This window comes from Misgurnus anguillicaudatus, chromosome 18 (genome assembly GCF_027580225.2).
Source record: "Misgurnus anguillicaudatus chromosome 18, ASM2758022v2, whole genome shotgun sequence".
Lineage (NCBI taxonomy): Eukaryota > Metazoa > Chordata > Actinopteri > Cypriniformes > Cobitidae > Misgurnus > Misgurnus anguillicaudatus.
Genome location: NC_073354.2, coordinates 6,660,680 through 6,682,986, shown reverse-complemented (window position 1 = coordinate 6,682,986; position 22,307 = coordinate 6,660,680). Strand labels below are relative to the sequence as shown.

The 22,307-nt window shown below is 41.8% G+C and overlaps 1 protein-coding gene across 1 annotated transcript in view; it reads right to left on the bottom strand.

Annotated features, from left to right (window-relative positions):
- Positions 1 to 7,428: 7,428 nt before the first annotated feature.
- Positions 7,429 to 22,307, bottom strand: part of dlgap2b (discs, large (Drosophila) homolog-associated protein 2b) — a 41,569-nt gene continuing 26,690 nt past the window's right edge. Inside the window, exon 8 of the mRNA XM_073855683.1 lies at positions 7,429 to 13,622. Within this exon, the coding sequence (XP_073711784.1) occupies positions 13,410 to 13,622 (213 nt within the window). The 3' untranslated portion in view covers positions 7,429 to 13,409. The remainder of the gene's footprint in view (positions 13,623 to 22,307) is intronic.

The window sequence follows — 22,307 nt, the reverse complement described above, 5'->3', positions numbered from 1 at the left end:
TATGAGAGGTCTCGCATATTCAAACCATGTAACTTTAGATGTCTGTGAAAAAAAATCCCTCCCCTTAACAAATAAATCATGAGACCAAACTACAATTTTTTTCTTTCTTTTCGGAGGTAAACCTTTGAGAGGAAAACTTATTGGAAAACTGCCTGGAATCTCGGAGAGATCCACTGCACTTTCCAAGACTTTGAAGTATTCAAAGCATCTGTTCGAATAAGCGATCAATATTTTCACAAACAGTTTACCAGCAAAGCAAAGATTTTCCATGATTGTTTAATGAAATCCTTCAGGTTATTGCTGAACAGGCAGCGAAACATTAGTCTGTACTGAACGTCTATACAGCCGAAACCTCACTAAGCTGCCTACAATACTACTACTCATGTTTTCTGTGCAGAGAAGCCTGGAATAGGATGAAAAATATCAAATGAAGAAGGGGTAAGGAACAATTGGTTAAATGATTTTTGTGGTTATTTTATAATTATAAGCAAAAGAAAAATGGTACTGTTTAGAAAGCGGATACACTACTGACCATAATGTTCTTGTGTATGTATACATGTATTGATTGTCCTGGTTAAACCAGCCCGTGCCTTTATGAACCCAACACAACTCTTTGACAAATTAAGCACCAGTTTTAACCTCTCAAATGTCTCGTTTCTGTATTTTAAACACATTGTTTCACATTTTCAGTTTGAGTAAAGAGATCAGCATTGTTCATAGAACAATAGCCGTCGTTGCATCGTGGAGGATCTGACCCTCGAAGATGAGAATCGGAAACTAGCGAAACCTATTAAAGGGCTTCCCTGCAGTGCAGTCAACTTAAACCGAGAACTTAAAGTGAGATTTTATATTATTTCACAAAAATGTTTTGTTTTCAAAGTGAAATACTGTCAGGGCATGTGGTGAGTAAAGAAATTGTTTTACTGTTTATTTGCGATCAAGTAGCAACCCTGTTTAAAAGACTCGCATTGCTGGTTTAACTAGCGTAACCATAAATTTGTTCATTTAGCAGATGCTTTTGTCCAAAGTGACTTACAATTGATAAAGCATGACTTCATCAACCAGCTTCATCTGTAAACCATCAAGGTTGACCGATCTTTTAGCCAGGAATGAGCATAGCTAATAGTACCAAACCAGCCTCCAAGATCATGCTTGACTTTTCAGCAGGGTGGGAGCACTTGTTGCCGAAAGGATTACTTAATGAATGGGTAAATCATTCTGTAATAGTTTATGTGAATAAGTGTTTCTTCGGGAATTCAAAAAGTCAGACTTGAGCTGCTGCATAGTAAAAAAGCAGGACAGATCGCTCTCTTTGCCTCAAACTGACCACAGAGAGACTCAATGTTAGTGTCCTGCCATTGATACCACACATCAAGAGGTAATAACACCTTGCCCCTGCCATGTATTTATACACTATTGCACCTTCTGGCAAGTCCGGTAAAGTGTGTGAGCCAGACACTGGCAAAGAGTGTCTTACAACGTATTATCATTTTGTAGAGATGAACAAGCCCTCTTGAGACTGTCGTAACGGATATAAATCAAAACTAACGTTACTTGCATCTAACACTTTATTTAGGCTAGTTTGTGCTGCCCGACAAACGGCAACAGACTTTAACGTTGTATAATGGTGGGAAGCTTTCAAGTCACGATCCCCTAACAAACAAGATCTTTGTGTGGTTGTGCCTTTTAAGATGGCAAGTGAAAGAATCTAACCCTGCTTGATACGCTATGAGAGACAAGGAGTATATATCAGGAATAATCTACATTTAGCCTATTTTTTACGAGACAAGTTGGATGAAGGGTATATTTTGGGATTACAGTTGACTAGATGCATATTTTCTTTCGGACATGCCACTAAAGTAAGTTATTGGACACCAGTTGGCAACAGTTAGATTGGCCACTTAAAATTAATTTCCTTTCATTTAGCTGACGCTTTTATCCAATTGCAATATATGTCAGAGGTCGCACACCTCTGGAGCAACTAGGGGTTAAGTGTCTTCCTCAGGGACACAATGGTGTGTCACAGTGGATTCGAACCTGTGTCTCTCACACCAAAGGCGTGTGTCTTATCCACTGTGCAATCACCACCCCAAATGACTCGCAGAACCCGGATGAGTGGTGTGCAATGGCGCGTACACACCAATTCAACGTTCGCGAATTCAACGTTTTGATTACATACAAAGTCAATGCATAGACACGAATAAAAGGGAACTCGCACAGGGCGATGCGAATGATGCAAATTTGGTGGCGTGATTGTCGCGAAAACATGCGCTATTCGCCTCAAACACATGTACATACGTCCATCATCTTTTAGACGAACACATTTGTGGTCACTTTATGCTGCGTCCGAAAACTCAAGGCAGTGACTCGTTGCCTCGCTGCCTCATGAGGCATTAAGGTAGCTCAGAGAAAGACTTTCGGACACACTTCTAAGGCAGCGTGTTTGAAATTTAATCAGAGAGCGCCTTTGTGATAACTAATCACATATTTGAAAACTACAATACTAATTTCTCGCTAGAAATGCAATTAAAAGGTGTAAAAAGTGAAAATATACCTTTATTTACACTAAATTGGTGGTCCAGTCGCGTCCTTGGCCGCCATTTTATTTTTTCAAACTCAACCGGACTCGACCAATCACATTCTTAATGTACGTCCACGCATAGGTATCTCAGGAGACAGGAAGTAAACCAAACATTGAATTCGGACATGCCTTGATGCCTTGCTGCCATGGAAAGCTGCCTCAGAAGGCAGCAATTTAGAGTTTTCGGACGCAGCCTTAGTAAATGTCCCTGCCCCTCCAAGCCCACAACGGGAAAACGGGGATCAAGGAACAACCTCCGACTCTGAAGCCCAAAAAAGTACATCTATCCCTCACAGAGATAACCCACACGGCTCGAAGGGATTAATAAAGATCTTCAGCAGGTAATCGATGCGATCTTGTAAATAATTCCAGATTTTAAACTTAATAAATAACTAGCTTTGGAAACGGGGCCAATTTTGGATTCACGAGATTCACGCAAGAGTTTTAGCATAGTAAGCCATGTGGATTACTTTTGTGAAGGATTAACATGATCTCACAAAGCTCCGTGGTACAGTAACGGAACACTTCGCTCATTCATCCGTGTCACCGTCACGGATCTCCGCACCCCTCCGTGCTCGAACAACAGACTTTCTTTTCCGTATCAGTTTCACGTATTAGTTATTCAACTTTTTTTCCAATTTTTAAACCATTGTCGTGTGGGTTTGGGGTTAGATTTGGGGTTTGGGTTAGGATGTCACTAAACTGTTGGTTTGCACTATTTTTTTCCAGATTTTTAAACAATTGTTGCATGACGTTAGGGTTAGAGTTGGGTTAGGATGTCATTTTATGTTACAGAAAGTCGTTCTAACCCCACACGACAATAATAAGAAAAACAATTGAGTAGCCAACACATGAAACTGACACAGAAAAGAAAGTCCGTGGCACGGACACGGAAAAATGCAAAAATCCGCGACAACGACACGAACAAATGAGCAAAATATTCAGTGACCACAACACAGAAATTCGCTAGATCAGGTTGGAAGGATGGATGCACCCCTTGGGGCCCCAAAGTCAGAAGCTGATCCATCCTTTCTCCCGCTATAAGCCTGGAAAAGCAAGAACCTTCACCAAAACAACCCCAAATGTGCTCGTACAAAAGATGATGGACATGTGTATCTCGGATTGCTTGAGGGTGAGTAAATCATGGGGTAATTTTGATATTTGGCTAATGGCAACAATCACCATCAGGGGTACCAATCTCATCCAACAAAACCAACATGGTGAATGAGTTTGTCGGGCGGGCAATGTGAATTAACCTTTAGACCTCCACATATGGCTGTAGCTATCAAGGTGAAAGCTGGGAAGGATTCCTGTAAGGCCCACAACAATTTCCTGATTTTTTATTTTTTATTTTTGAAGTAGGGCAGAGCATTATACTGTACAGTTAAATAAACGAGAATCCTTAGCTACAGCCCGACCTCCATACGCATTGCCGAATCAATAATTTCCCAATATTTATACTGAACACATCACTATCACACAGTCCTGCTCAAACACAGAACCTAAATTTGCAAGTAATGAAAATATCACCCTACACGAAAATCCATACAACATCATTCAAATATCATCTGCTGGTAAATGATCCACAGATCATGCATCATTATAACACCTCTGGGCTCTTAAATGATTTACAATGCATGGAATGGCCCAAATCATCACATAAAAAATACAGCAGGGTTTCGCCAGTCCTCAAATGTCATGCAAATCCTTTTAAATCTCCAACACTGATTATAAGGCACCTATGGATGTTTCCACCTTTTATAAATCACTGAAATCTGCTAGATCTCTACTCAAATAAAAAACACGACAGACACATGGCATGTGTCAAATGATGGCACTCCATTTCTGAAATGTCTCGAATTATTTACAATTACACAAGCAGCGATACATCTATGCCACAACTTTTCAGAACTACCTGTACACAATAATCCATGACAATATCTTAAAACAGGGCTGGAAGTTTGCGTATGAGAAAAGTGACCCAGTTAATGTATTCATTAAGGGACAGTTTACTTAATAAAGTCTGTCACTATTTACTTACTGAACAAAGATGTGGGCTGTCAAAACAACGAAAAAGCACCATAAAGGTTTCAAGAAACATGTATAACCTGTGCTGAATTGGTTATATTCCAAATTATTCCAATCGTGTTTTATTAATAAATTGACAGCCTCATTGCGTCTTAGGTTGGATTTAAACTGCAGATGCTCAATTCCGATTTGTTGACTATATGCAATTTGATGACGGCCCGCTTACATAATTTTTTTAAAGTGACTCAAAACACTTGGCAAAACAATTTAAGAGAGACATACTGACCCAGAACAGCTTAAATATTCGATTTGTTTGCTTAGATTGCGGACGTGAATGCATGTATTTAATTCACATCTGATTTATTTCCACATATGAATGAGAATTTCGGAATCTCGTTTGTTCCTGCTTACCGGGTCATTGGTCATATCCGATCCGTGCCAAATAAGAGGAAAAATGGTACTGAATCACTTCAAACATGCAGTGTAAATGCAGCCTAACTGTGGGTTCACACCAGACGCGAGTTCAACGATTTGCGTGAGTAGATACAAAGTCAATGCAAAGACCCAATAAGTCCTCGCGTGGGGCGATGTGAATGACGTGATATGGGCGGTGCGTTTGCTGCGAAAACACGCGCTATTCACCTCAAACGCATCTTCGCCCAAGTTGAAAATAATTAACTCGAGCGAAAAATTTGCACGACACAAAGTTAAATTCTGCTCTAGAGCGAGTAACGCGATGCCCCGCTTTTGGTGTGTACGTAGCATAAGGGGCAAATCACACCAAACGCATTTATGGCAGTTGCAGGCGGCTGATATTCTATGGGCAGGGAGCGTATGCGCACTGTTTATGCGCGCCGAACACCTTGTGGTTTTTGCCGCCGGTCGCAACACGCGGTGACGTCATTCGCGTCTTTTCATTGTCCAATCGAATGAGGGGAGAGGCGGGCCTTCATTGTGGTGAGGGAAGTTTACAGTTGCTTTGAAGACCAGGCCCCGGTTGCATAAAACTTTAAGACTAGCTTTAAAAGTTAGTCATGAATTTTTTTCTTCAAGACTGATCATAACTGTTTTAAGTATGTTACATAGAAAGGTAGATTGGTCTAATTTAAATCCAAATAATAAGACTGATTAGCCCTAACTCATTGCTAGTTAGTCAGAATCATACTTAAGACACAGGCTTAACGTCACGGCTATGTTTATGCAACCGGCCACTGGACTCCACTCGCTCACTCTCGCCTGTGTGTTTGTGCCCCTCTCACCCTCGAACAAGGTCTAAGCAAGCCCCCTCTTTTTAAAGTTTCTGCTAATATGACAGTGCACAGCAAAAAAGCACTCATGTTTCAATATTTGATTGACAGGACAGTTGACTCGGTGGTTGCCTAGCAATATAAAAAGCCGTGTTTTTAAAAAAAAGGCAGTGCATCGCGCTTTGCGTTTCCAAGCGTTTAAAACGCGTTCGGTGTGATTAGCCCCTAAATGTGTCGATGAAAAAAACTGAACCAAGACTGCAGAGTCTTCACACTGTCAGTTTAAATCTGAATTTAGTGCATATCCGATTTAAATGACTGACTATCCACACTGTGTATCACAACTGTTTAGATCCGATTTGTGTCCTATAGACAGTTTCATAGGACATGCGTGTTGTCGCGGTTACGCATCAGGACGTAACTTAACTTCCGGTCTCTGTTTGTTTAATGATCTGGCTAGTGTCTAAACTGAACTCTGGAACAAATATCTCATCAAAAATAACAAATGTTTTGGTTTCCTAACGACAAGGGGAGACGGCGAACATGGATCATCGCTTTGTGAAGAGAGGTTTGGCAGCCGATCTGTAGTTAAGACTGCATACATTATATTTAGGGGTGTAACGATTCATCGTGCAAATGCGCGTTTTCTCAATGAATGAATTTGAATGAATTACGGTGAAATCTTGGCACATCCGAACGCCAGAGGGCGCTCCCGTGCAGAAACTCCCTTTGTGCCACACAAGAAGTAGCATTACAAACGCTATTCCAGGAAATGTCTACACATGAATATTTATACGCTGTTCTTCAGATTGTTTCAGGTATTTTCATGATAATAAAGAATATTTTGAATGATTTTGTTTAACGAGTGTTGCTTTTTTAAATGCACGTTATAAACGACTCTGACTCATAATGATTTTAGATTGATAAGGACTTCCTACTGACCAAATGCCGTAATACAGCCACAAGCTGTGCATAAAACAAAGAATCGCAGACTTGCGATTCAGAATCGATTTCAGACAGGCATTTTTAATGAGGACCGTGATTGAATCGTGATTGAATCGTTACATCCCTAATTATATTGTACACATTTCACACAGTAACTTTAGCTCAGTGTAGTTTTTGATACGTTTTAGCTATGATTTGAAGGTAATCTTATTTTGCTTGTGATCAGAATTAAACTACTCCAAAAGGACTCTTATTGACTGTTATTGATTGTTTGCGGAGTTTACTAGAAGTTACGTTTGTTCAACGAAAGCCTTTTGTTTATGTTGCTACTGCTGAAACGTCTATAGCGTTTATCCATTTTCCAGAATAGCTGCATTGGTTTCTGTAGCAATGACATTTGGCATGGAAGTGCTTGAAATAAATGTGCTGGGCGCCGCTGTGCAAAGCGAAGTGCTTTCGAATCAATCTCACATTACTTTGATGTCATTTGACTCTATGTCTGCGCAGTGCTGCATGAATTTAAACGCTTAAATGTTGTCTTACATTATGTAAATGTATAGCTGCGGTTCTGCACTACTGCGTCTAAAGAAGCAGAAACATAGGGTGCTAGCATACGTGCTTTTACTCCTTTCTGCTGCACAACAACACAACAACCTTGCATCTGATGCAACCACGTCTGACGTGCTTACACTTTAGCTAATCTAAGAACATAAACTTCATATGAATGTAGCTTGAAATGGACTGGTAAAAATCTGATTTTATGTGTTTTCTTGCCATTCACACTTGCTAAATATGATCGAATTCAAATCTGAAAATCCCACCTGGACCGACAGCGCGAACAAGGTCCAATCGAACAGTCTCAGCCTCGGGACCATGGACCGAACGTCCGACGCACACGGCACACCCATGGGGCGGTCACACCCACACCTTTGGTTCCATTGAGTTCCACTCACATGCATGCAAATGCGTCAGACCGCAAACGCAAGCCTGCAAGCCTCCGACCCGCGAACGCGACCAACAGAAAACCAGTCCGCCATGGCGCGACCCCTCTCTCCACTGAAAAGCAAAGATGGACGATGCACTCCCTGCCCATATTCGCAGCAACGTATGAAAAATATTTGCACGCTCAAAGTCTAGCATGACCGCCACTTTAACTGGAAACACTTTAGCAGATTCAAAGTCACCCTCTGATTGGTTGAATTTATACATGATTTCCGGGAGACGTCTGTGCTCGTGAAAAGGGCGATTCACATTCCGCATCTTTTGCACGCTCAAGTTCATTTTTTGAAATGTAGGCGTGCTGTATGCATGGTCATAATGGAGGCAACGTGGTTTTTCCAGGAGCATCCGCACCGCGTTAAAAACATTTAAACTTTCTAGAATGTCACAAGCGCACCACAGGTCATGTGACAAGAACCAACAGACGGTCGCGTTTTCTGCGCAGATTTAGACGCGAAATGTGAACCGCCCCTAAGAAACCTGTCATGGTTACATCAGTGACAATACTCAGATCGAATAAATGCCGAACTTAGTAAGCAAGGTTCACGGCATAAAGTCTTTAAAATACGTCCAAAAGTTTAGCTTGAAGCAATTAGTGTAATCTAAAATAAATATTTAGTTGTTAAATGATTTACTGGTTGCACACCATCTTCGTCCATCTTTGCTTTTCAGTAGAGAGAAAGGTCACGCCACGACGGACTGGTTTTCTACTGGTCACATTCGCAGGTCAGAAGCTTGCAAGCTTGCTTTATGGTCTGATGCATTTGCATGCCTATGAAATCAAGTCAATGGAATCAAAAGTGTATTGACGCCCCATAAGTGTGCCGTATGCATCAGAGATTCGGCCCATGGTTCCAAGGCTGAGACTATTAAACCAGACCCTGATCACACTGTCAGCCCAAATAGGACTTAAATCCGATCACACTTAGCAAATGTAAAACACACAAAATCTGACCTTAACAAATCCAGACCTTCATTATGGATACGTTAGACTCCTAATTTAATGATCCAAATGATTCAACTTCAGTCTATTTCTCACACAAAGCTGCTGTAAGACTCACTGTATAACATTGCAAATATATGATGGTCCACCTTCATGATACTTTTATGATGCTTTTGGGAAGTGACAGCCCCAGTCCATATTTACTTATTTAATTAAAAAAGGGCCAGGATATTCTTAAAATTTTCCCATTTTGTGTTCTGCAGAGGAAAAAAAGTCACAGATTTGGAAAAACACGGGGATGAAGAATCTTGGTACACTACATGCCTTTAAATAGGAATCATTTTCAAAAGTCGAAATGGTTCAGGTACCCAACACATCAAGGAGAACGACACCTGTCGTGAGGGCTGTAATATATTATTTCATCTATTAGCTATTTATATAAAATGTGCAAGATGACAACTGTACTTGTATGTATTTAGCAGCAGTTACAGTAGGAGAATGTACACACTGATGTCTGCAAAGAACATCAAAACCTTTCCATCTCGCTCTTGAACTATGTACTGGACCAATTGGAAAGCTCTTTTTGATTCTCTGTATGCGTGGTACATACCGAAAAAATAAATGTTTCTTTTAAGATTCTGTATAATCACAACAGCAATACTGAGCCACTAAACTGTTACACTACACTACTTATCAACATTGTCCTTCTTATCTGGCACCTTCACAAAAACGCATTAAGAAGGCATTCTGACCAGATGCTGATCATCTGACTCCTTTCAAATTCCAAGCTTCTTCTGGATGTACGAGCTTTACACCCTTAGCCCAGGCAATCTGCGAAAAAGCTAATTTTAGTCCACTTACAAAAGCTCCTGACCACAGGTGAGGACAGGCCGTTTCTCGAATCCTTCGGAGGTCGCATTTGTAGGATAAATACACCATAAAGACGTTATTTCAGAATATTAACAAGTTTACTATTTTACTTAGTTAATCGTAAATGGTTGTAATATGCTTATGACTTGCGAATGTAATGCCCAGTTAACTGAATAAACCAGGCTTGATGACGTATGCAACCTGCATATGCGACCTCTGGAGGATGCAGCCTTTCGTTTGAGAAACGGACAGAGATCGATCGGTAAACTGAGATTTTATCTACTCACCCTCATATCATTCAAAACTTTGAAACAAACTAGGCATTAAATGAAAACAAAGAAACAAATAAAAAAAAAACGACGTTAAATGCATGCCAGCTTAATTGCAGTTTTCTATACAATGAAAATGTAGAGCGCCACCTGGCTGTCAAGCTTCAAAATGTTACATTTTTAAGTTTTTTTAAACGTGGCTACATCACACACACAAACATTTTTAAATAATAATTCAAGCTCTCAAATATTGTTCTTCGCCATCTGCTATGGCGTGTGCTGATTTGTAGCTGAATACAAGCAAATAAATGATTTTAATTTAATCGAGTTGTGGATGTTGAAGAATTTCAGTTAATAAGTAAATTGTTAGCTTGTTCCTAACACAACGGATATTGTATAGACTAACTGTGGGTTTACACCAGATGCGAGTTCAACGATTTGCGCGAGTAGGTTACATACAAAGTCAATGCAAAGACGCGATCAGACACGTCCTCACGTAGGGCGATGCGAATGACGCGATATGGCAAGCGCGTTTGCATTGAAAACACGCGCTATTCGCCTTAAACACGTCTTTGCCCACGTTGAAAATATTCAACTTGAGCGAAAAATTCGCATGACACAAAGTTAAATCCCGTGAGTAATCTAGAGTGAGCAACGCGATGCGATTGCACGCTTCGCGTTTGGTGTAAACCCACAGTTAGACTTAAAAACCACGCAGGGCCAGATTTACCAAATGGGGCAAATTAGTGTAAGAGCGCCATTCCAAAATAGCATTGACGCAAGCTGAAATTTCAATAATGACCAACGCAATTTAAGAGATGCTTTTTGGTGTTAAATAGTGCCGCAAATAGACTACCAGTAAACTGAAAAGTGCAAACCTTAGTAAATCACGTTTCGTAATTCATTTACTCACCTCCAATAAATTTTGCGTCAGAATTGGAAACTCCTACAAATGCATATGCAATAAGGTCAGTCACAAAAATAACTACGTATATGCCTTTTCAAAGCATTTTCACTGCACGTCTTTCGCAAATCCCAACAGGAGTTTTGAAACTGCAGAAGAGGCGTTTGCACTTGCGCAAGCTGTTAGTAAATCTAGCCCTTGCAGTGCGTTTACACCAGCCACGGTAAATGCGGTAAAAATGCGCTATTCGCGAGTAGTTGAACGCTTCTTCACTTTTCACTTGCTTTATTCTTGCGTGAAAACCGCATGTGAAATTCTAGTCATTCGAGAAATTTACGCAGGGGCTCTGCGACTCCGCTGAGACTCCGTCACTCTGCTCGCTTCCTGTAATCACGTCACTACTACAGCAAGGTCCTGATTGGTTAACACGGCGCGGAAATCTGCCGAAGTTCAGATTTTTGAACTCGCGTGTTTCCCGCGGCAACCCTCAATTCCGCCACAGGATGCCTAATCGCGTCTTTGCATTGACTTGTAAATCACCTGTGCTTTCCGCCTCTATCGTGGCTGGTGTAAACGCAGCATTAGGGGGCGTGCACACCAAGCCGTTCAGCCGGCAGTCGTCGTATGTTTTTAATGAAAGCGTCACGCTTTTCAAAAACGCCAGCAGCTGGCGGGTTCAGCGCCATTTTCCACACTTTTCCTCGCTGAGTGCCGAGAGTTAAAAATTGGGTAAACTCTCAGCTTGTCAATGTCACTTTTCACTCGGCCATCCAATCACAGTAGAGGAGGGGTGGGACAAATATCACACAATGGCACAGCGCTCAACGATAAACAAAGCAAAAGTACCATAACAGCCAAAGCGCTCAGCTGAAAAAAGCTGACAAGCGCCTACACTCGGCGTCTGGTTGGCATTTTCACGTTTAAGCGCTTTGGTGTACAAGCCCCTTTAGACTTTGGAAGATAGCACACAAGATACATTATTTTATAGGGAAACAGTGTTTGAATGACATAAGGGTGAGTAAATGATGACAATTTTTTTTTTTTTTTGGGTGAACTTTCCCTTTTATTTAACTGTAAGCTATACATCTGCTATCCAGACAACGCTTTGGATTGAATTGACTTTTGTTGAAATTATTTGTTGACAGTTCCTTTCCTTCTTTTTTTTTTTTGCAAGAGCAGGGCAGTACATTCACAACGCTTTTTGCTTAAAATGCTGTAAGGCTGGCAGGTAAAGAAAATAGCTAACAAGCTCGGGATTAATTTGCTAAGTCTGCTAAGCCTTATCAACGTACAGTAAGCAGCAGCAGTTATGCTAGAGAGTAAATAGCACTCCTAGCAATGTAGCCTGGGATGTTAGGCTTGGAACCAGGGATTGATCAGACATCTGAATCATTATTATTCACAGATGCGAACTGGTAAAATTCAATATTGTGCCAGTAAAGTGATAAATAAATGCAACGGTCCTATTTACAAGTGAAGCTAATAAGCGAATCTTTCCGTAGTCCACACATTAAAGGTAACAAAGCACAATGCCAAATTAGAAAATATTAAGTTTTTTCACATAAGTGCGGTATTCAATAATTCATCGGCTCTGTCCATCTTACACCAGGGTCTCAAAGGTGAAAGCATTTTGTGCAAATGCTGGACTGAAAAAGTGTGATATACAAATAAAAACAAATATCCAAATTAAAACAAATGTGTTTCTTTTCTAAACCCCTAGCAATAATGCATCAATACACCATGTTAAACCTCCCTTTAAAAAGTCCACAGGTGGTTCGTAGTGCTGTGCAGAAAGGTGAGGAAGGGGCATCTACATTTTAGAGTATAAAGCAGCACCATTACATACAGTAATATTATTAAAGTTTCTTATGCACCTTTATATGTCACAGACTACCTTGAGTGGCGAACGCTGAGGAAGATTGATGTTGTAAATACTTGTTTTAGTGTATGTCGGTCAATGAAAGTCAAGCTTTTACTGTATGACTGAATGATGTCAAGGCTTTTCTGGGCTCAATGAATTTTTCATCTAAAGTCGTAGGATTTTAACGGAGAATCTATTCGAAAGTGCAAATTAGAGCATGACTCGACCTGTGTCAAGCGCTGAAGCTAAAATTACATTTCCGTCTAAAAGCACAACCTCGCAACAATATCACGACGGTCCAGATCAACATTTCCGTTGGAAATACGAATAGAATTGAAGTACAACTGCTTCGTACATTTTGAGAAGAGAGAATCGTTGCTTTTCCTAAACTCGATCCATAACCCAAGTTTGGAGTCATTTTCTGGCGTTCTCGGTTTGAGAGAATCATCCCATAGATAAACTGCCAATGCTGTGACATTCATGTTGTGCCAATGCTCAAGAATCATTTTGAAAGTTTTTCCTAACTGTGTCTGTCCCACAACCTATGCTTTGTTACCGCCTCTGAACATACTAAAATAAAGTAAAACAGGAGTTGGGCTAAAGTAGCTGCAGGTCTTGCATTGAATTCACCACTATTCTCAGCTCACGGCAGAGGAAGTGCATCACGGGTGGAGGGCTGACATGGAGCAAAATGGATGTACCCTGTTGGTGACGCGCATTGGTGCAAGGGAAGGCGTAGTCGGACGAGTGCATGTGTGTTTTTCATAAGCGGGTTTGGGCTTCTGGGATGTAGATCTCTATGCTGTCGGCCCGCTCCGTAACCGAGCTCTGACGGAAAGATGCAGCCCGTTTCGCAGCCATGAGCCTGCGGCGAGCCTCCTGCCTCTGACGGTCCTGCAGGTCCAATGAGCGCTCGCGCATCATCCCACGACCTTTAGGAGGTCTCTTTGACACAGGAGGCGGCCATTTTCTTTCCTACAAAAAGAGTCAGAAGTTTAAACATTCGTTGGTTGATTTATACTGGCAGTTCACTCAAATCATTTATTATTTTTATTACCGTATATACCCGAATATAAGACAAGGTTTTTGTACTAAAAATAGACAAAAATGGGGGGGGTCGTCTTATATTCGCAATATAAACAAAACCATGGGGGAAACTGTAGAGAGCGGCAACACGATAGGTTAGATGTGTTTGATTTAAAGCAGATGTTACAGTACCACAGTTACATACATGGGCCTACATAATTATTGCATTTTTGTGGAAAGGTTTTTGTCATTCATTCATTCATTCATTTCTGAACTCATTCATTGACAGAGTGCACTTTATTTTGTGACAAATTAATCCAAATATTTAAAGAATGGTGTTAAAATGTTTTTTCCAGTGAAGTATCACTAAAATTTTCAAATAAAATTATTTTCTGTGAAAACCAGATTTTTTCCAAAAAATCTCATTTTTTCCCAAAAAATAAGTCTGGAAAATGGGGGTTGTCTTATATTCAGGTATATACAGTTATATTAAATATATATTTTACTTTGCTTATTTACGTTATCTTGTTTAAAGGTTGCTTAGATATTTTTCACTGATTAGATATGTCTCATTAAATTACTCTCCCCCTACCATTTCAGATGTACAGTTCTGTGCAAAAGTCTTTTTGCACAGGTCACCATGCAAGAATTAGATTTCTCTTTCATATAATACATCCAGAAAATACAGGAAATGTGTATATAGTATAAAAACTGTATATAAATGTAAACTGATGTGTCAAGTTTTTAGGGTAAACTCCCCTTCCACTTGAGCAATAGCAGGAAACTACAGGATCTCTTAAACCTAAATGAAATTAAATCCTAATTTTTTGTTAAAAAAAATCTTTTTACTTTATTCTGCTCAAAAACACTCAAGATGTGTTTAGTGCCAAGTGAGGTCACACTAAACACTGATGATGCCTAAAGAAGACATTTAGTTGTGAAAATGTTTAATCTTTAAACGTAGTTTATTTATATAACAAGCAAAAAAAAAACAACAACACATAGATTACCTAGGAAACGTCTCGGTTACGGATGTAACCCTCGTTCCCTGAAGGAGGGAACGGAGACGTCACGTCGTGACCGACGAATTGGGAGCTCGCTTAGAGAGACCAATCTGCTTCGAATACTACTAAAACGCCAATGAACTTGGCATTGAGATATTTGCATAATGCTGGCGCCGCCCCGCCAGGTGCGTATATAAGGCGCACGTGCAAATAGGGAAATCAGCTTCTGTTCGCTGAGAAAGCCGGAAGGTGACCGGCCTAAACAGCAGGTGGCAGCACCTGTGGCGACGGGACGTGACGTCTCCGTTCCCTCCTTCAGGGAACGAGGGTTACATCCGTAACCGAGACGTTCCCTTTCAGTCGGTCACTACGACGTCACGTCGTGACCGACGAATTGGGAAACCCTACTAAAACGCCACTAGGGGCTGACCTCTTCCAGTGTCTGCTTAAAGCCCTCCGGTTCCACTTAAGGATAGGAGAATTAGGTTTCAAGGCAGAAGGCCGGGCACTAGATGTTCCTTTAACCCCACAGTAGTGCAAGGTTATAATCGTTAACGAAAACTAACGAAAAAACGAAAACTAGATGGGAAAAAACATTGTCGTTAACTGAAATAAAAATAAAAACGAGTCATCACAAAAAAACGATAACTAACTAAAACTGTAATGTGTGTCTGGCAAAACTAACTAAAATAAGATAAAAATATAGATTAAATGTCCTTAGTTTTCGTCTTTGTCTTTTATAGAGCAAATAACGCTTCAAATTCCTTTCCATGCGTCTCTCATTCACGCAGTGTCACATACACACATTCGCGAATTAATGACTCGTTTAAGTTGATTCCTTACAAGGTGTTGCAAATAAATGAGTCTTTTGAGTCGATTCTTTACAAAGCAAACGGGCCAAACGTTTTGAATTGGTTCGCGAATCAGTTTAAATGAATTGTTTAGATCGCTGCAACAACTGAATCGTTTGATGCGGTTTTGCTTGTGTCTAAACACGCAGAACATAAAGAGTGTTGTATTACGTGAATATGAATTTACTAATCTTTTAACTAAAAGCTAAACTTCACACGTGTACCCGCCATTATATACGCGCGACCTGTTCGTCGTCAGAAACATTTAAGGATACTCCAGAAGCACTGTGAACACGTGACTGAATGAAGAAAGTCCATCGATGATTGACATCTGATTCGCTGTCTACTGTACTGTAAGTGCTTCTCACAACACACACACGTGACATGAGATTCACAACATAAGAAAACATGAGTTATTTTCTAAAATCAGTTTGTATTTCATGTAAGTGTAAACTGTCGATGACCATCTTAGGAGATCTTCTGAGTGAACTTTAATATGCATAACTGAATGCAAAACACTGTCGGTTTACTTGTCTGATATTTCAGCTATAAGCTGTATACATCAACATTAAGTTTTCAGACAAACAGGCAAAAATCCTCAGTTTGCTGTGGAGTCAAGAAGTGTCTAAACATTAAAAGATAAACAGACAAAAGTACAGAAATGTCACCTGTTTTAACATGCACACTATTCCAACTTAATAACACAACACGTTTGTATTTTAATACTATCTAATGTGGCCACGTTGAGACCATTAACTCAGAAGTGTTCAAGTGAACTGTGTCCTAATGCATTAATTGTTCACACGTGTAGTATCAGTTTGATCCATTTCTTTTGAGTTTTGCATTTGGGTACAACATACAAGTCAGCATTAAAGGCTGTTTTTCTTTGTTGTTAAAGCATGTATGTGTTGAAACTAGGGCTGTCAAAATTAACGCGTTAATAACGCGTTAACGCAAATTCATTTTAAAGCAACACAATGTAGTTTCCATGTAAAAATGACTTGCAGCTCCCCCATGTGGTTGAAAAGTGCAACAGTGCCTGGTCTCAGACACTCTTCTGCAGGCAGGAGGAGGGACGGGGCTGTGTTTCCTACCCTCCATCGCCACTTTCAGAGTGTGCTTGTAGCAGCTAGGAGGCTGCTCAGGTTGCAGCAACAGTACAATTTGTCCAGTTAAAAGTTGTTCTATCACTGAAATAATTTTAGAGACATAATTTAAAAGTAAAAAAACTACATAGTGTTGCTTTAACGCCACTAATTTTATTAACGGAGATTAACGCAACGCGCAATTTCTGTTTGACCCTTGGTCCAGCCCATAGTTGAATGAACAGAGACGCAGACAAATGTGACTCTCTCTAAATGAGTAAAAGGTTTTCATAGAAATAAGAACATTAAGCAAATCGTCTACCAAATCCAATGTTCTAAATGCTCGTTGGACATCTGATATGATCTTTATTTATACGTCTGAGAGGTGTAACGTTACCGTCCTCCTAATGCTTAATCTAATACAAAAATGCGTCTCAATTCATTTTGGTTTCGCTTTTATGCATGACTTAGAAAATAGACTGCAGGACTTGCTTGATGTTAAAAGAGTCATTAAGAGAGATAAAGTTCGGTACCTGATTAATGTTAAAGAGTTATTAAGAGCGACAAGACTCAAAAGCGATCCCCTCACGCTGACTGACTGATATCTGAAGCGCGTGCACACAGACGCGCGAGTGCGCGACCCGGATATATAGACATCTACACAAAATTACAGTTTTACAAATATCTGTTTTGATAAGAATTCACGCAGGTAGGCTCTATAATCTGTTATGTTTTAAGTAAATGTTTGGTTAACTGTTGGGTAAAACTATCTGATGTGTAACATTATATTAGATCACTTAGATTTTAAGCAGTCTGTCTCAATGTCAATCAAACAAAAGGAAAAAAGTTGAACATACATTGATTATGTTTTTGCTTTGTGTGTGCTAAATCTATTAGTTTTACCAGTGATTTTAAGGTATTGATGTGGTAATATAATGTATGGATGTGGAAATGTTTGTGGTAATTTGACTCTTTCAACTTCAAACAGTTGTAGTTCTGTCATATTTTGTTATATTTCAACAAATCATGCATTGTTCTATGTTTTAATAGAGAATGTCAAAATATGAACAACTATTTTTTTTTTAAATTTGCTAATTCCGACTCAATTTGCCAGCACAGGTCACAAATGATGCAGCAGCAAACAAAAATGGAGAAAGAAAAATCTTCTGAAAGGAAAATTCATATACAAAACAATGGCTGGTGATTCTGTTAAAATGTAAACAGGCTGTTGTTAACATACATTTGCATAAAGCATCTATATATGTATATATGATTAGAATATTAAAAACCTGAAAAGTGTTAAATTAGGGTAAATTTAGAATGGATAAAAATGTGTGATTAATATGCGATTAATCGCAGTTAACTCATGAAATCATGCGATTAATCTAGATTAATTTTTTTAATCTATTGACAGCCCTAGTTGAAACATAATCAAAGGTTGATCAAATGTGACTTCTGTACTTCTGACACACTGATATTCATCTTACCAATTTCTGGTCTCCACAGCAAACTTTTGTCTTTACTGTCCTGATACTTATGGTGTGCACTGTATACTGTGTGTGCATGTATGTGTGTATTTTTTTTCTCAAGAGTAACTACTAACTCGCTACTTGAGTATTTATTTCTTTAGATTACTTCTTTTCACCTCTGGTTATTTGTCATGGTCTTGTCTCAGACTGCGCTCTCTGACAATCTGACAGAAATGTCTTGTTGTGGCTCAAAAATGGGTTGAATACATGCGGTTCATGTATGTCTTCTTTAGTCTGTTGGCTCTTTAACTTTTTTACTGGCACACATCACATTTTGCACTTACTGTGGAGTGTTGAACTTGAGACTGTTTACATATTTGTGCCCAAATGTACATTTTATGTACTGGTTTTATTTTTGAATTAATATTTTCTAAAATTGTATGATGTTTTTGTTGAGTTAATATTACACAATTCTTTTTCTGACCTTTTTGAATCTTGCCCCTGACAAATAACCCAAATTATGAAAAAGACTAAAACTAACACTAAAACTAATAAAAACTAAACTAAAACTAAGCATTTTCAAAAAATAAAAACTAAACTAAACTAGCAAACCCACTTCAAAAACTAATTAAAACTAAACTGAATTTGAAAACAAAAAGTCAAAACGAAATAAAAATAAAAACTAATGAAAAATGCAAAACTATAATAACCTTGCAGTAGTGCCAGCGACTGGGAAGCGCCCTAACTGAGCGGTATAGGGACGCTGCGGAAGCCACCGCCCCATTAAGGGCTAATGGTGGACGAAAGTCAACCGTAGTTGAGGTAAAAATGACAGCCGTGGCTGTGTAAGCAAAGCAGTGCTCTGCTAAGGGAAACGTGGGCTGGTAGGATTAACCCCACGGAATAATACTCACAAAGGAACCCGTTGGGACACAATGTGGGGCCCTGGCCAAACACGTAGGTTCGTGAGAATACAACTAGTGAAAGGCTGACAGCCAATGCTCCGCAACAAAGGCTGTCAAGGCAGTGGAGAGAGCAAATCAAACCATTACGCATTTTTGCTCTGTTAGCCTTCCATACTGAAACTCAATTTGGAGCCTCAGTCGGAGGCTGCAAGCCGACTTGCAAGTCTGCTCTCCGTGTCCTCCCTGGTGAGGACAGAACACGAGAGGATACAGGCTCGATACGAACATTGTAGAATCTAATGAACGTATTAGGTGTCGCCCAACCAGCAGCTCTACAGATGTCTGTTAGCGAGGAACCACGAGCTAATGCCCAAGATGAGGCAACACTCCGAGTGGAGTGCGCTCTCAAATTAAAGGGGCAAGGAATGCCCTGCAAATTGTAAGCCAGGGCGATAGTATCAACTATCCAATGAGACATCCTCTGCTTAGTGACAGCTTTCCCTTTCTGCTGGCCACCATAACAGACAAAGAGCTGGTCTGAGGTCCTGAAGCTTTGCGTGCGGTCCACGTAGAATCGCAGTGCGCGTACGGGGCACAACAAAGCCTCGGTTGGGTTTGCCTGCTCCAAAGGCAATGCTTGCAAGCTCACCACTTGATCTCTAAAGGGAGTAGTGGGAACTTTGGGCACGTAGCCTGGTCTGGGTCTCAAGGTCACGCTCGAGACAGAAGGACCAAACTGAAGGCACGAATCGTCAACAGAGAATGCATGTAAATCCCCTATTCTCTTCACCGAGGCCAATGCTAGTAGGGTCAGAGCCTTCATGGATAGAAGCTTCAGACTCGCGGACTGCAAAGGCTCGAACGGAGGACTCTGTAGCGCTTTCAGCACCATGGACAGGTCCCAGGGAGGAATAGAAGGAGGGCGCGAGGGGTTTAGCCTGCGAGCGCCTCTCAGGAATCTAATAACCAAATCATGCTGGCCCACTGATCTGCCGTTAATAAGTGAGTGATGCGCAGATATAGCGGCGATATCAACTTTAATAGTGGACGGTGACAGCCTACCATCTAACCTTTGTTGAAGATATAAAAGCACAATGTTAATAGGGCATTCTCTGGGGTCCTCGCGTTGCGAAGAGCACCAGGTGACGAAAAGGTTCCATTTTAACGCGTAAGCCCATCTCGTAGACGGAGCTCGTGCCGCGTCAATAGTGTTAGATACCGCCTGGGGCAAATCACTTAAACCTTGCGCGCGCTCAACGACCAAACGTGGAGATTCCACAGGTCGGGGCGCGGGTGCCATAATGTGCCCCCTCCCTGAGAAAGAAGGTCCTTCCTCAGGGGAATCCGCCAGGGAGGGGCTGTCGCGAGGAGCATTAGTTCCGGAAACCAATTCCTGGTCGTCCAATATGGGGCGATCATTAAAAGGCTCTCCTCGTCCTGCCTGACTTTGCACAGTATCTGTGCTATTAAACTCACTGGGGGGAACGCATATTTGCGCATGCCCCGCGGCCAGCTGTGTGCCAACGCATCCACGCCGAGGCTGCCCTCGGTTAGTGAATAAAACAGGCGACAATGGGTATTGTTCGGTGACGCAAATAGGTCTATCTGCGCTCGACCGAATTTCCTCCAAATCAGCTGGACCGTCTGGGGGTGGAGTCGCCATTCGCCGGGGCGCGCTGCTCGGGAAAGCGCGTCTGCCGCTGTATTGAGCGAGCCCGGTATGTAAATGGCACGAAGGGACCTCAGATGCTTCTGACTCCAAAGGAGGAGATGACGAGCGAGATGCGACAGGTGACGAGAGCGCAAACCGCCTTGACGGTTGATATACGCTACGGTCGCAGTGTTGTCTGAGCGCACTAGTACATCCTTCCCTCGCAGCTCCTGAGCGAAGCGTACGAGTCCCAGATATACTGCCCATAACTCGCGGCAATTGATATGCCAATGCAACTGGGGTGCTGTCCACACCCCCGAAGCCGTGAGCTCGTCGTACGTGGCTCCCCAGCCCGTGTCGGAGGCATCTGTGTGCACAACAGCATGCCGGGAGACCTGTCTCATGGACACGCCGGCCCTGAGAAACGCGGGGTCTGACCACGGGGGGAATGTTAGGCGACACGCAGGTGTAATGGTTACACGATGGATGCCAGCGCGCCACGCTCTCCTCGGGACTCGATCGTGAAGCCAACGCTGAAGCGGTCTCATATGGAGCAGCCCGAGCGGTGTCACGGCCGCAGCTGCTGCCATACGCCCCAGGAGTCTCTGAAATTGTTTCAGAGGGACCGCATTCTTCCCTCGGAATGAACCGAGGCAAGTCAGAATTGATTGGACGCGCTCTTCTGTTAAACGCGCCGATAAATCGATCGAGTCCAGTTCTATACCGAGAAAAGAGATCCTCTGCGTGGGGCAGAGTTTGCTCTTTTCCCAGTTGACCCGAAGACCCAAACGGGCGAGATGTTGAAGTGTTAGATCTCTGTGTTCGCACAGCGTCCGCCGAGAATGCGCTATTATAAGCCAATCGTCGAGGTACGCCAGAATGCGAACACCGCTCTCTCTGAGGGGCTTTAACGCCGCCTCTACCACTTTCGTGAACACACGGGGAGAGAGAGACAGCCCGAACGGTAGTACTTTGTATTGGTATGCCCGCCCCTCGAACGCAAACCGGAGAAACGGTCTGTGACGAGGGAGAATGGACACATGAAAGTACGCGTCTTTCAGGTCTATCGCTGCAAACCAATCTTGGGGGCGTATTGCACTGAAAATTTGTTTTGGTGTAATCATCCTGAAAGACCTCTTCTGAAGAGATTTGTTCAGGACACGCAAATCCAAAATCGGTCGTAACCCGCCGCCTTTCTTGGGTACTATGAAATACGGGCTGTAGAAACCCGATCTCATCTCGGTAAGAGGGATCGGCTCGATCGCGTCCTTCGCCAGCAGGACTTCGACCTCTGCACGCAGTACATGTGCAACGGACGCTTTCACCGTGGTGAAACGTATGCCCGCAAATTTGGGAGTGTGCCGATTGAATTGAATTTCGTAACCGAGGCGGATCGTGCGTAAAACCCAACGAGACGGACTAGGAAGCTGAAGCCAAGCCCCCAGGGACCGTACGAGAGGAATTAACGGCACTACCGGTGTACCCGCGGCGGGGCAGCGAGGCGGGACAGGCGGGACTGCCGGTGCGTCTGCCGTGACAGCATAAGCATCTACAGTATGTGTGTGTGTGACACTGACCTGAGCCCGCTGAGGTAAACGGTCGTCCGGTCTCCTCAGCTGAGGACGCAGACTCCGAAGGGGTTGCTGGTGGTCCGGTCTCCGAAGGGGAG